Source organism: Oncorhynchus gorbuscha, linkage group LG06 (assembly GCF_021184085.1).
Source record: "Oncorhynchus gorbuscha isolate QuinsamMale2020 ecotype Even-year linkage group LG06, OgorEven_v1.0, whole genome shotgun sequence".
NCBI lineage: Eukaryota > Metazoa > Chordata > Actinopteri > Salmoniformes > Salmonidae > Oncorhynchus > Oncorhynchus gorbuscha.
The window spans coordinates 58146871-58162777 of record NC_060178.1 but is presented as its reverse complement, the minus strand read 5'-3'; the positions used below and the strand labels follow the sequence as shown (position 1 = coordinate 58162777).

General features: G+C 45.4%; 1 protein-coding gene across 6 annotated transcripts in view; it reads right to left on the bottom strand.

Annotated features, from left to right (window-relative positions):
* LOC124038146 (cilia- and flagella-associated protein 46) overlaps positions 1-15326 on the bottom strand; it is a 92133-nt gene extending 76807 nt beyond the window's left edge. For all 6 annotated transcript variants that reach the window (XR_006839307.1, XR_006839308.1, XR_006839309.1 and 3 more), the window contains exons 1-3: positions 15197-15326; positions 3813-3952; positions 668-781 (exon numbers count right to left, since the gene is read on the bottom strand). Coding sequence is in view for 3 of the 6 variants with exons in the window: in XM_046353650.1 (XP_046209606.1) it covers positions 668-781; positions 3813-3907 (209 nt within the window). In the remaining 3 variants the exon portion in view is untranslated. The remainder of the gene's footprint in view (positions 1-667; positions 782-3812; positions 3953-15196) is intronic.
* Between the last annotated feature and the right edge of the window lie 581 nt (positions 15327-15907).

The following is a 15907-nucleotide window of genomic DNA, read 5'->3' as shown; positions in this document are numbered from 1 at the left end:
ACATATACACACTTGACTGGTTATATTGAGAACCACAAATAAGTTATAATAGTGTTTAAATTTAATATAAAATTATATGCTGTGCTTTGTCCATTTATCTGCATTTTTTGTTTGTGTGTGTATGTGCGTGCGTGTGCTTGTTGATTCTTCCAGACTTGTGGGGACCTAAAATACCCCAAAGTCTCCACAAGGATAGGAAAACAAGGAAAATGTTCCACATACCCATGGGGACAAAAGCAATTTTAAGCTTAGGGGTTAGGTTCAGAGTTACAATTAGGGTTATGGTTAGAATTAGGGTTATGGTTAGAATTGGGGTTAAGGTAAGGGTTTAGTGGTTAGGTTTAGGTTTTGGGTTAAAGGTTAAGCTTAGGGTAAGAAAAATAGGATTTTGAATGGAAATTCATTTTAAGGCCAGAAGAAAAAAAACATGAGTGTGTGCAAATCTCCACCCGGCACAGCCAGAAGAGGATTGGCCATAGCCTGGTTCCTCTCTAGGTTTCTTCCTAGGTTCTGTCCTTTCTAGGGAGTTTTCCCTAGCCACAGTGCTTCTACACCTGCATTGCTTGCTGTTTGGGGTTTTAGGCTGGGTTTCTGTACAGCACTTTATGACATCAGCTGATGTAAGAAGGGCTTTATAAATACATTTGATTTGATGATGTGTCCTCACCTGTAGACAGCCCACTGTGTATTGTCCTCAGGGAGACGGAGTCCTCTCTCCTCAGGAGGGGCGGCTGGGGTGTTGAGCTGTACCCCCCTCAGAGCGGAGCTTGTGTATGGTGGCCTGTAACGGACAACCACGAATGATATTGATGATGACTCGCCCTCCCCATAACTCTGCCTCAAAGGAGCAAATAACACCACTCAGCAAATAGCAAAGAGACAAACGGGCAGCCACACAGCCATAGTCAACGAAGGCAGCAAATATAACTGGTGAACTCAGAGAACAATGATTGTAACACCTGTGGCTGTCTGACAACTAAGGTGAAATTCTTAAAACGTTTTGTGTACCGTTAAATGGGGCACTTTTTTTGGGGGGGGGGGGGGAGAGTCAACCTCTCTAAGAACAAAGGGAAATAAGACAGATCTTGCTTCTGTTGTCTGTTTGAGTGTTTGGGTGATAGCCTACTGATTCCGTGAGCACCAAGCCTCACGCAACAATTTCACAAATTTGGCTGTTTTTAATCTTTGCTATGCTGTAATAAAGGCTTTACACTTTTTGTTAGACCAACCTCTCTGTTATTATTTATTTAGTGTTGTTTACACTGTTCCAAATTGTCAGAAAAATGATATTTATAATAATAATAATAATAATAACCCTCCTTTTTCTTTTCTTTGATCTCCTCCTACAGACTCTCTGGTACGCTTATCATTTATTTTGTGTATTTTTGTGTTTACATTGTCCCAAACCGTTAGAAAAATTATATTGTAATTTAACAGCACCTGTTTGGCACACATAGGCACACAGCGCTTGCTCCATACCTTATTTTCCACAACTAGTCAAATTTATTCCACACACCCGACTTCCCCTTTACCTCATTCGCAACCAAATAAACCTCCCCCCGTTTCGAGTTTATTTGTCACGTCCTCTGCATCCATTTTGCTGTCACATGTGTTACAGTGTTCATAGTTTGATATAACCAGTTTATTGATGTGATCATGCTATAGGTCAGGCCCTATTGGTCATGTGCATGCGAAGAATACATGTGTCACGTAAAGAGAGCAAGGGTTGAAGGGAATATGTAATCTATTTCCTAAACAAATTAGGGATTTTGGTAACATAACTTTTCAGTCAGAAATGGATGTAATTATGTTGCAGCTTCAGCAACACAGACAGCGCTATACACACACTGATGTTCTGTGGTGGTCGCTGCAGCAGGGAGGAGAGATCCAACGGGGGCTAGTCCCAGTCACTCGCTTAAAAAACATTTTTTTAACAGCGCATCAAGTCTGAGCCAGGCGGCACAATCAAATCAACTGCGGTCGGACTCCCTCAAGTCATGTGTGTCTTAATTATTTCATCAAACAGATCGCTTAAAGCATCAGAAAAGCTCAGTGCATATAGTTTATTTGATTAAAACATGTGTCTATGTATGGAAATATACAAGTAAAAAAATGTTGACCAATAGATTTTTTGGGGTCGGGGACAGCCCTAATCACTACACAGGTCCACCTTGTGCTGGAGATAATACAAGTTTTGTCACACAACACAATGCCACAGATGTCTCAAGTTTTGAGGGAGAGCGCAATTGGCATGCTGACTGCAGGAATGTCCACCAGAGCTGTTGCCAGAGAATTGAATGTTCCGGCATAAGCTACGGACAATGAGCACAATTGCATTTTATCGATGGCAATTTGTATGCACAGAAATACCGTGATGAGATCCTGAGGCCCATTGTGAGGTCATTTTTTTAAGGTATCTGCGACTAAAAGATGCATATTTGTACATTTGTATTTAACCTTTATTTAACTAGGCAAGTCAGTTAAGAACAAACTATTTACAATGACGGCTTACCCCAGCCGAACACTAACCTGGGCGATGCTGGGACAATTGTGCACCGTTCTACGGGACTCCCAATCACAGCCGGTTGTGATACAGCCAGGAATATCTATATTCCTAGTCATGTGAAATCCATTGATTAGGGCCTAATTTATCTATTTCAATTGACTGATTTACTTATATGAAATGTAACTCAAAATATTTTAAATTGTTGCATGTTGCGTTTCTATTTCTGTTAAATACACATCATATCGCTGACTCTACCTTTACTCAGTTGTTTTCCTCAAATGAAGGGGATGATGACGCCATCTTTGCGAGAAGGGGAGAATCTGATTTCATTCAGGATAAGTGGAGTTGGCCCTGAGTTAGTAGGTAAGTTCTGAAGGATTCGTTGCCATAAAAGGTGAGCCACTTTCGTGTGCTCGGTTATCCCGAGTTGAACTCAGAGTTAACCAAAGTTAGCTCACTAACTCTTCTATCTCGCACAATAGTACACCCCCCTCTGTACCTCCGGGCTCAATCTGATTAAATCTCACAGTGCCACTCTACTGCTAATATTGGTCATTCGCCTTTACTTTGCATTAATTGCATCAATAGAATAAATCAATGTCTATAAAGAAAAGTCAGTGACTATAGTGTGTGGTCAGGAGAACTGAGGATTGGGGGGGTTCTACTAAGCTAACATATGGAATTGTTTTAAGATGGTCATACCAAGGATAAATGAGCAATTTGATTTTGGATTTTAGAATTAACATTATTTGATGAAACACTGAATTTGGCCTTACTGCTATTAGCCAATATAAAGGCATTAACTAACAGATTCATACATAGAAAAACAGACCGTCAAAAAATAAATCCAAACTAAGTTTGTTTTAAAAGTGTCTGTTCAATATCAGAGATATAAGAAAGATCATGAAATGATTTAGATTTTTTGTGATCCAGATATACCCCCCAACAATTGGCCACTAAACTACTTCCGAATACACTTCCATTCATTTTTTAAAAGTGGTACCGGGCAACCTCCAGATGAGTCTTAAGGCTTGTGGGTGTCCTAGAGCAAAACAACCGACATGTATGTGTTCGTGTGTAGCCAAAACCGTTTGGACGCTAATGGACAGAACTTGGCAGATCGGTCAGTCCCCTGATGCTTGTCGAGAAAAACGGAGAACAACATCGTGTTCGTTAGTCTTACCATGGAGTGGTCATAGTAGTTTGTAGGACAAACCGTTCGAATGCTACAGATGTTTTCGCGAGAAGACCGATTTTCTGAGCATATTAAGGGACATGGGTCAATGGTCAAAGGTGGTCATCTGACCTCAGCATTGATGAAGCAGACTTCAGCCAGCAGACGGAGCAGGTCCTTCTCCGCACTCTGGGACAGTCGCCCTGCCGATGGACGCCGGTCACCATGGAGTCCACCCTCCACTGGACTCTCGTCCCCCGCCTTGCGCTCACCTGGGGACCAGAGGGTATTGATGAGCCAGAGTGAGCATGTGCAGTTATGCGTCAGTAGTTCTGTTAACAACCCAGTCTCTCCTCCCTCCTACACTAATCTCCATTACCGCTGACACTAACCAGTGAGCCACATGCTAGTTATCAATATCATTGGTTGATAACTAACTCATTTGCACCCAAATAAATATGTAAGATGATTTATTGATGTCAATGAAGCAGTTGAGCGCTGTCGATAGACTGACTTAGTGAAGTCAATTAGGCGGTGAAAACATTTTTCACATGTAAATGTAAACTCAAAGAGTATTGGACACTACAATCCTCCAGAGATACCCACTACTTAGGTTTCAATCAGTTACTAGTCTAGGATTCATAATCAATTCCTCTTGATACAATTAGTTTATATATATATATATATATATATATAATAGATGTATATATAAAATATGTAGACACACATATATACATACACACACACACACACTCTGCTGTTCAAACGTTTGTCCTTGTTTTTGAAAGAAAAACTAATTTTTTGTTCATTAAAATAACATTAAATTGAACAGAAATACAGAAATACTACAATTGTAGCTGGAAATGGCAGATTTTGTATGGAATATCTACATAGGCGTACAGAGGCCCATTATCAGCAACCATCACTCCTGTGTTCCAATGGCACGTTGCGTTAGCTAATCCAAGTTGATGATTTTAAAAGGCTAATTGATCATTAGAAAACCCTATTGCAATTATGTTAGCACAGCTGAAAACTGTCGTCCTGATTAAAGAAGCAATAAAACTGGCCTTCTTTAGACTAGTTGAGTATCTGGAGCATCAGCATTTGTGGGTTCGATTACAAGTTCAAAATGGCTAGAAACAAAGAACTTCCTTCTGAAACTCGTCAGTCTATTCTTGTTCTGAGAAATGAAGGCTATTCCATGCGAGAAATTGCCAAGAAACTGAAGATCTCGTACAACGCTGTGTGCCACTCCCGTCACAGAACAGCGCAAACTGGCTCTAACCAGAATAGAAAAAGGAGTGGGAGGCCCTGGTGCACAACTGAGCAAGAGAACAAGTACATTAGAGTGTCTAGTTTGAGAAACAGACGCCTCACAAGTCCTCAACTGGCAACTTCAGTAAATAGTACCCACAAAACACCAGTCTCAACATCAACAGTGAAGATGTGACTAGGGGATGCTGGCCTTCTAGGCACAGTTGCAAAAAAAGTCATATCTCATATCCCATTTCTAAGTGAGGCCAAACTTTTGAACGGTGGTGTTTATAAACTCAGCAACAAAATAAAACGTCCATTTTTCATGACCCTGTCTTTCAAAGACAATCCGTAAAAATCCAAATAACTTCACAAATCCTTATTGTAAAGGATTTAAACACTGTTTCCCATGCCTGATCAATGAACCATAAACAATTCATGAACATGCACCTGTGGAACAGTCGTTAAAACACTAACAGCTTACAGACGGTAGGCAATTAAGGTCACAGTTATGAAAACTTAGGACACTAAAGAGGCCTTTCTCTTGTAAAACACCAAAAGAAAAACACCAAAAGAAAGAAGCCCAGGGTCCCTGCTCATCTGCGTGAAAGTGCCTTAGGCATGCTCCAAGGAGGCACGAGGACTGCAGATGTGGTCAGGGCAATATATTGCAATGTCCATACTGTGAGATGCCTAAGACAGCCCTAAAGGGAGACAGGGCGGACAGCTGATTGTCTTCGCAGTGGTAGACCACGTGTAACAACACCTGCACAGGATCGGTGCATTCAAACATCACACCTGCGGGACAGGTACAGGATGGCAACAACAACAGCCCGAGTTACACCAGGAACGCAAAATCCCTCCATCAGTGCTCAGACTGTCCGCAATAGGCTGAGAGAGGCTGGACTGGGGGCTTGTAGGCCTGTTTTAAGGCAGGTCCTCACCAGACATCACTGGCAACAACGTCGCCTATGGGCACAAACCCACCGTCACTGGACCAGACAGGACTGGCAAAAAGTGATCTTCACTGATGAGTCGCGGTTTTGTCCACCAGGGATGATGGTCGGATTTGCGCTTGTCATCGAAGGAATGTGTCATGTTTTGTCATTTATTATCTTGTCTTGTCCCTGTGCTTCCCATTCTATTCGTTTCCCTCTGCTGGTCTTATTAGGTTCTTTCCCTCTTTCTATCCCCCTCTCTCCCCCTCCCTCTCTCACTCTCTCGCTCTCTCTTCTCTCTATCGTTCCGTTCCTGCTCCCAGCTGTTCCTATTCCCCTAATCAATCATTTAGTCTTCCCACACCTGTTCCCGATCCTTTCCCCTGATTAGAGTCCCTATTTCTTCCTTTGTGTTCCGTTCCTGTCCTGTCGGTTCCTTGTCTAGAATTCACCGTGCTGTGTTTGTGTATCGCCCTGTCGTGTCGTGTTTTCCTCAGATGCTGCGTGGTGAGCAGGTGTCTGAGTCTGTCTGGTTCAAGTGCCTTCCCGAGGCAACCTGCTGTTCACCTGCTGTTCAAGATCGAGTCTCCAGTTTGTCCTCGTCATTTCGAGTGAAAGTTGTGTTTTTTGTTTGTATTTCCTTTACTGGATTAAAGACTCTGTTTTCGCCAAGTCGCTTTTGGGTCCTCTTTCACCTGCATGACAGAAGGAACCGACCAAGGAATGGACCCAGCGACTTCAGACACTCGTTACACTGCCGTCAAGATCCAAGGAGCCATGCTCGGCAGACACGAGCAGGAATTGTCTGCTGCTCGCCATGCCGTGGAGAACCTGGCCGCTCAGGTTTCCGACCTCTCTGGACAGTTCCAGAGTCTACGTCTCGTGCCACCTGTTACTTCCTGGCCTGCCGAGCCTCCAGAACCTAGGGTTAATAACCCACCTTGCTACTCCGGGCAGCCCACTGAGTGCCGCTCCTTTCTCACGCAGTGTGAGATTGTGTTCTCTCTCCAACCCAACACATACTCTAGAGAGAGAGCTCGGGTTGCTTACGTCATTTCACTCCTTACTGGCCGGGCTCGAGAATGGGGCACAGCTATCTGGGAGGCAAGGGCTGATTGCTCTAACAAGTTCCAGAACTTTAAAGAGGAGATGATTCGGGTTTTTGACCGTTCAGTTTTTGGTAGGGAGGCTTCTAGGGCCCTGGCTTCCTTATGCCAAGGTGAACGGTCCATAACGGATTATTCTATTGAGTTTCGCACTCTTGCTGCCTCTAGTGAGTGGAACGAGCCGGCGCTGCTCGCTCGTTTTCTGGAGGGACTCCACGCAGTGGTTAAGGATGAGATTCTCTCCCGGGAGGTTCCTTCAGATGTGGACTCTTTGATTGCTCTCGCCATCCGCATAGAACGACGGGTAGATCTTCGTCACCGGGCTCGTGGAAGAGAGCTCGCATCAACGGTGTTTCCCTGCTCCGCATCGCAACCATCTCCCTCCTCTGGCTCAGAGTCTGAGCCCATGCAGCTGGGAGGGATTCGCATCTCGACTAAGGAGAGGGAACGGAGGATCACCAACCGCCTGTGCCTCTATTGCGGAGTTGCTGGACATTTTGTTAATTCATGTCCAGTAAAAGCCAGAGCTCATCTGTAAGCGGAGGGCTACAGGTGAGCGCAACTACTCAAGTCTCTCCATCAAGATCCTGTACTACTTTGTCGGTCCATCTACGCTGGACCGGTTCGGGTGCTACATGTAGTGCCTTGATAGACTCTGGGGCTGAGGGTTGTTTCATGGACGAAGCATGGGTTCGGAAACATGACATTCCTTTCAGAGAGTTAGAGAAGCCTACGCCCATGTTCGCCTTAGATGGTAGTCATCTTCCCAGTATCAGATTTGAGACACTACCTTTAACCCTCACAGTATCTGGTAACCACAGTGAGACTATTTCTTTTTTGATTTTTCGTTCACCGTTTACACCTGTTGTTTTGGGTCATCCCTGGCTAGTATGTCATAATCCTTCTATTAATTGGTCTAGTAATTCTATCCTATCCTGGAACGTTTCTTGTCATGTGAAGTGTTTAATGTCTGCCATCCCTCCCGTTTCTTCTGTCCCTACTTCTCAGGAGGAACCTGGCGATTTGACAGGAGTGCCGGAGGAATATCATGATCTGCGCACGGTCTTCAGTCGGTCCCGAGCCAACTCCCTTCCTCCTCACCGGTCGTATGATTGTAGTATTGATCTCCTTCCGGGGACCACTCCTCCTCGGGGTAGACTATACTCTCTGTCGGCTCCCGAACGTAAGGCTCTCGAGGATTATTTGTCTGTGTCTCTTGACGCCGGTACCATAGTGCCTTCTTCCTCTCCGGCCGGGGCGGGGTTCTTTTTTGTTAAGAAGAAGGACGGTACTCTGCGCCCCGCGTGGATTATCGAGGGCTGAATGACATAACGGTTAAGAATCGTTATCCGCTTCCCCTTATGTCATCAGCCTTCGAGATTCTGCAGGGAGCCAGGTGCTTTACTAAGTTGGACCTTCGTAACGCTTACCATCTCGTGCGCATCAGAGAGGGGGACGAGTGGAAAACGGCGTTTAACACTCCGTTAGGGCATTTTGAGTACCGGGTTCTGCCGTTTGGTCTCGCCAATGCGCCAGCTGTTTTTCAGGCATTAGTTAATGATGTTCTGAGAGACATGCTGAACATCTTTGTTTTTGTCTATCTTGACGATATCCTGATTTTTTCTCCGTCACTCGAGATTCATGTTCAGCACGTTCGACGTGTTCTACAGCGCCTTTTAGAGAATTGTCTCTACGTAAAGTCTGAGAAGTGCTCTTTTCATGTCTCCTCCGTTACTTTTCTCGGTTCCGTTATTTCCGCTGAAGGCATTCAGATGGATTCCGCTAAGGTCCAAGCTGTCAGTGATTGGCCCGTTCCAAGGTCACGTGTCGAGTTGCAGCGCTTTTTAGGTTTCGCTAATTTCTATCGGCGTTTCATTCGTAATTTCGGTCAAGTTGCTGCCCCTCTCACAGCTCTTACTTCTGTCAAGACGTGTTTTAAGTGGTCCGGTTCCGCCCAGGGAGCTTTTGATCTTCTAAAAGAACGTTTTACGTCCGCTCCTATCCTCGTTACTCCTGACGTCACTAGACAATTCATTGTCGAGGTTGACGCTTCAGAGGTAGGCGTGGGAGCCATTCTATCCCAGCGCTTCCAGTCTGACGATAAGGTTCATCCTTGCGCTTATTTTTCTCATCGCCTGTCGCCATCTGAGCGCAACTATGATGTGGGTAACCGTGAACTGCTCGCCATCCGCTTAGCCCTAGGCGAATGGCGACAGTGGTTGGAGGGGGCGACCGTTCCTTTTGTCGTTTGGACAGACCATAAGAACCTTGAGTACATCCGTTCTGCCAAACGACTTAATGCCCGTCAAGCTCGTTGGGCGTTGTTTTTCGCTCGTTTCGAGTTTGTGATTTCTTACCGTCCGGGTAGCAAGAACACCAAGCCTGATGCCTTATCCCGTCTGTTTAGTTCTTCTGTGGCTTCTACTGATCCCGAGGGGATTCTTCCTTATGGGCGTGTTGTCGGGTTAACAGTCTGGGGAATTGAAAGACAGGTTAAGCAAGCACTCACGCACACTGCGTCGCCGCCGCGCTTGTCCTAGTAACCTCCTTTTCGTTCCTGTTTCCACTCGTCTGGCTGTTCTTCAGTGGGCTCACTCTGCCAAGTTAGCTGGTCATCCCGGTGTTCGAGGCACTCTTGCGTCTATTCGCCAGCGCTTTTGGTGGCCGACTCAGGAGCGTGACACGCGCCGTTTCGTGGCTGCTTGTTCGGACTGCGCGCAGACTAAGTCGGGTAACTCTCCTCCTGCCGGTCGTCTCAGACCGCTCCCCATTCCTTCTCGACCATGGTCTCACATCGCCCTAGACTTCATTACCGGTCTGCCTTTGTCTGCGGGGAAGACTGTGATTCTTACGGTTGTCGATAGGTTCTCTAAGGCGGCACATTTCATTCCACTCGCAACCTTCCTCTTACGACAGCTTCTCGTAAGTTGACTCCGCGGTTCATTGGTCCGTTCCGTGTCTCCCAGGTCGTCAATCCTGTCGCTGTGCGACTGCTTCTTCCGCGACATCTTCGTCGCGTCCATCCTGTCTTCCATGTCTCCTGTGTTAAGCCCTTTCTTCGCACCCCCCGTTCGTCTTCCCTCCCCCCCTCCCGTCCTTGTCGAGAGCGCACCTATTTACAAGGTACATAAGATCATGGACATGCGTTCTCGGGGACGGGGTCACCAATACTTAGTGGATTGGGAGGGTTACGGTCCTGAGGAGAGGAGTTGGGTTCCGTCTCGGGACGTGCTGGACCGGTCACTCATTGATGATTTCCTCCGTTGCCGCCAGGATTCCTCCTCGAGTGCGCCAGGAGGCGCTCGGTGAGTGGGGGGGGTACTGTCATGTTTTGTCATTTATTATCTTGTCTTGTCCCTGTGCTTCCCATTCTATTCGTTTCCCTCTGCTGGTCTTATTAGGTTCTTTCCCTCTTTCTATCCCTCTCTCTCCCCCTCCCTCTCTCACTCTCTCGCTCTCTCTTCTCTCTATCGTTCCGTTCCTGCTCCCAGCTGTTCCTATTCCCCTAATCAATCATTTAGTCTTCCCACACCTGTTCCCGATCCTTTCCCCTGATTAGAGTCCCTATTTCTTCCTTTGTGTTCCGTTCCTGTCCTGTCGGTTCCTTGTCTAGAATTCACCGTGCTGTGTTTGTGTATCGCCCTGTCGTGTCGTGTTTTCCTCAGATGCTGCGTGGTGAGCAGGTGTCTGAGTCTGTCTGGTTCAAGTGCCTTCCCGAGGCAACCTGCTGTTCACCTGCTGTTCAAGATCGAGTCTCCAGTTTGTCCTCGTCATTTCGAGTGAAAGTTGTGTTTTTTGTTTGTATTTACTTTACTGGATTAAAGACTCTGTTTTCGCCAAGTCGCTTTTGGGTCCTCTTTCACCTGCATGACAGAATGAATGTTACACCGAGGCCTGTACTCTGGAGCAGGATCAATTTGGAAGAGGAGGGTCCGTCATGGTCTGGGGGCGGTGTGTCACAGCATCATCGGACTGAGCTTGTTGTCATTGCAGGCAATCTCAACGCTGTGCATTACAGGGAAGACATCCTCCTCCCTCATGTGGTACCCTTCCTGCAGGCTCATCCTGACATGACCCTCCAGCATGACAATGCCACCAGCCATACTGTTCGTTCTGTGCGTGATTTCCTGCAAGACAGGAATGCCAGCGAAGAGCCAGGATCTTAAATCCCATTGAGCACGTCTGGGACCTTTTAATTTTTAATTTATTTATTTCACCTTTATTTAACCAGGTAGGCTAGTTGAGAACAAGTTCTCATTTGCAACTGCGACCTGGCCAAGAAAAAGCATAGCAATTTGACCCATACAACAACACAGAGTTACACATGGAAACAAAATATACAGTCAATTATACAGTAGAACAAAATAAAATAAAAAGTCTATATACAGTGAGTGCAAATGAGGTAAGTTAAGGCAATAAATAGGCCATGGTGGCGAAGTAATTACAATATAGCAATTAAACACTGGAATGGTAGATGTGCAGAAGATGACTGTGCAGAAGATGACTGTGCAAGTAGAGATACTGGGGTGCAAAGGAGCAAGATAAATAAATACATACAGTATTGGGATGAGGTAGGTAGATAGATGGGCTGTTTACAGATGGGCTATGTACAGATGCAGTGATCTGTGAGCTGCTCTGACAGCTGGTGCTTAAAGCTAGTGAGGGAGTCTCCGGCTTCAGATATTTTTGCAGTTCGTTCCAGTCATTGGCAGCAGAGAACTGGAAGGAAAGACGACCAAAGGAGGAATTGGCTTTAGGGGTGACCAGTGAGATATACCTGCTGGAGCTCGTGCTACGGGTGGGTGCTGCTATGGTGACCAGCGATCTGAAATAAGGCGGGACTTTACCAACCAGGGTCTCGTAGATAACCTGTAGCCAGTGGGTTTGGCGACGAGTATGAAGTGAGGGCTAACCAACGAGAGCGTACAGGTCGAAATGGTGGGTAGTGTATGGGGCTTTGTTGACAAAACGGATGGCACTGTGATAGACTGCATCCAGTTTGTTGAGTAGAGTGTTGGAGGCTATTTTATAGATGACATCACCGAAGTCGAGGATCGGTAGGATGGTCAGTTTTACAAGGGTATGTTTGGCAGCATGAGTGAAGGATGCTTTGTTGCGATATAGGAAACCAAATCTAGATGTAATTTTGGATTGGAGATGCTTAATGTGAGTCTGGAAGGAGAGTTTACAGTCTAACCAGACACCCAGGTATTTGTAGTTATCCAAGTATTCAAGTAGTGGTGAAGAGTAGTGAAGCTGGACGGGCGAGCAGGTGCAGGCAGTGATCGATTGAATAGCATGCATTTAGTTTTACTTGCGTTTAAGAGCAGTTGGAGGCCACGGAAGGAGAGTTGTATGGCATTGAAGCTCATCTGGAGGTCAGTTAACACAGTGTCCAAAGAGGGGCCAGAAGTATACAGAATGGTGTCGTCTGCGTAGAGGTGGATCAGAGAATCACCAGCAGCAAGAGCAACATCATTGATGTATACAGAGAAAAGAGTCTGCCCGAGAATTGAACCCTGTGGCACACCCATAGAGACTCCCAGAGGTCCGGACAACAGGCCCTCTGATTTGACACACTGAACTCTGAGAAGTAGTTGGTGAACCAGGCGAGGCAGTCATTTGAGAAACCAGGGCTGTCGAGTCTGCCAATAAGAATGTGGTGATTGACAGAGTCGAAAACCTTGGCCGGGTCGATAAGTACGGCTGCACAGTAATGTCTCTTATCGATGACGGTCATGATGTCGTTTAGGACCTTGAGCATGGCTGAGGTGCACCCATGACCAGCTCGGAAACCAGATTGCATAGCGGAGAAGGTACGGTGGGATTCGAAATGGTCGGTAATCTGTTTTGTTAACTTGGCTTTCGAAGACCTTAGTTGTACCTTGTAGGTTCATTGATCATTTGTGTGAGATTGAGAGCATCAAGCTTTGATTGTAGGATGGCCGGGGTGTTAACCATGTCCCAGTTTAGGTCACCTAGTAGCACAAGCTCAGAAGATAGATGGGGGGCAATCAATTCACATATGGTATCGATGGCACAGCTGGGGGCAGAGGAGACCTGTTGGATCGGAGGGTGAGGGCTAGGGCCATTCCCCCCAGAAATGTCCGGGAACTTGCAGGTGCCTTGGTGGAAGAGTGGGGTAACAGCTCACATCAAGAACTGGCAAATCTGGTGCAGTCCATGAGGAGGAGATGCACTGCAGTACTTAATGCAGCTGGTGGCCAAAATGGCTTAAGGGCCACAAAGTCAAGGTATTGGAGTGGCCATTACAAAGCCCTAACCTCAATCCCATAGTAAATGTGTGGGCAGATCTGAAAAAGTGTGTGCGAGCAAGGAGGCCTACAAACCTGACTGTTACACCAGCTCTGCAAGGAAGAATGAGCCAAAATTCACCCAACTTATTGTGGAAGGCTACCCGAAACGTTTCACCCAAGTTAAACCATTTAAAGGCAAAGCTACCAAATACTAATTGAGTGTATGTACACTTCTGACCCATTGGGAAAGCTGAAATAAATCATTATCTCTACTATTATTCTGACATTTCACATTCTTAAAATAAAGTGGTGATCCTAACAGACCTAAGACAGGGAATTTTTACTAGGATTAAATGACAGGAATTGTGAAAAACTGATTTTAAATGTATTGTGACTAAGGTGTATGTAAACTTCCAACTTCAACTGTAATGGCAAGAACAGCCCAAATAAGCAAAGAGAAACGTCAGTTCATCATCAAGTTTCTTCAATTGCAGTCGCAAAAACCATCAAGCGCAATGATGAAACTGCCTCTCTTGAGGACTGCCACAGGAAAGGAAGAGCCAGAGTTACATCGGCTGCAGAGGATAAATTCATAAGAGTTACCAGCTACAGAAATTGTAGCCCAAGTAAATGCTTCAGAGTTCAAGTAACACACATCTCAACATCAACTGTTCAGAGGAGACTGCATGAATCAGGCCTTCATGGTTGAATTGCTGCAAAGAAAACACTACTAAAAGACACCAATAAGAAGTGACTTGCTTGGGCCAAGAAACACAAGCAATGGACATTATAGTAGACCGGTGGAAATCTGTCCTTTCCCAATTTGAGATTTTTGGTTCCAACCCCGGTGTCTTTGTGAGATGCAGAGTAGGTGAACAGATGATCTGTGCAAGTGTGGTTCCTCACGTGGAGCATGGAGGAGGTGGTGTGATGGTGATTTGCTGGTGACACTGTCAGTGATTTATTTTGAATTCAAGGCACACTTAACCAACATGGCTACCACAGTATTCTGCAGTGATACGCCATCCCATCTGGTTTGCGCTTATTGGGACTACAATTTGTTTTTGAACAGGACAATGATCCAACACACCTCCAGGCTGTGTAAGGGATATTTGATCCAAGAGGAGAGTGATGGTGTGCTGCATTAGATGACTTGGCCTCCACAATCACCCGACCTCAACCCAAGTGAGATGGTTTGGGATGAGTTAGACCGCAGATTGAAGGAAAAGCAGCCAACAAAAACCCTTGAATGAGTAGGTGTGTCCACACTTTTGACTGGCACTGTGTGTGTATATATTTATATATATATATATCCCTTCTGCTGTCAAATGGAAAGTTCCTCACAGTCTGATTTAGGAGCTTTCCATCGTCCATCGTCGTAGAGCAAACAGAAACGACAGGCAGCTCGACACACATCCCAAACCTCCTGCTTCCTAGCTGTCTTCGCCAAGGCTGCCCACAATTTCACCCTGAAAAAAAAATGTATTAGATTATCCATACTTTGTTTGGAGATGGTTAAATAATAAATGTTTCCTTTGGCTAGTTTGACCGCCCTTGCTGTATGTTCTTTCCCCACTGTGACTCCAGATTTTATTCATGTGTTTATTCATCAGGGTGTTACTGAAGCCTGGTGGAAGGCTGGTTGTGCTGCTACACATCATCCCATATCCTCACCCTGAAAAACCTCCTACTAATGATATTCAGTACCAGTAGTATGCACAAAAAAATGAATAAGCTACATAGTTCAGCTTGACTTCAGTGTCCTAGCACATAGAAACCTATTTGAAGTTGATAGCTACCAAATGGTTCATGTTCATAAAATGTTGATTACGCACCATGTGCACTAATTTGTGTTAATGCCTGTAAGATATCAAGACAAGAGCACATGTTTCTAGAAAACCTTAATATATTCTCTCTCACCCACCCACACACATATTCACTCATATTTACATGATACACACCTCTCCCTGTCATTCTTGCCAGCTCCCTGTCTGATCAGGTGTCCCTGTACCTTCTCAACACATGCAGAGTGGTGCTGAGCCTTAGCAGAGAGATGAGCCACACCGCCAGGTCCACTGGTGCCTGAGGGGACTAAACACATTTGAATACACATTTACATGAAGAAACCAACTGCATTGGAATAGTGATAAATAGGCCATCATATTGGCACCGTACACACAAACAAATACAAAAATACGTCATATGACAATGATGGACAATCACTTTGAAATTGGAACGAATCCAAGTAGCCTGCAATTTGCCACAGACTCTTCCCAGCCCTGACAAATTGGCATGAAATCCAAAAATGTAAAGCTATAGGCTTCTAAAGAGAAAATGAACTCCGAAAATCCAGGAATCAGTGATTAATCAGAAATCAAGAAATTACATCCCTGAAAAATGGATCCACACATCTGTGTCTGCAACAGCGAGAGGCACGTAGTGTTCCTGCTTGAATAGTGTAAAAGAGGTCTGTGCCTCCATCTGATTACAGCGTTTTAAGAGGCAGAGTGCTCCAAGGTTAGATCTTTGCTTCGCAGACAGCCAGACACGTCTCACTACAGCACATTGCTGATGACAGTCTGGGGACCAATGACAGCATGGTACAAACACTACATCCTATTATTCATTCGTTCATCTTCAGCACATGCTCAGCATATTTCTCCAATCTGAGG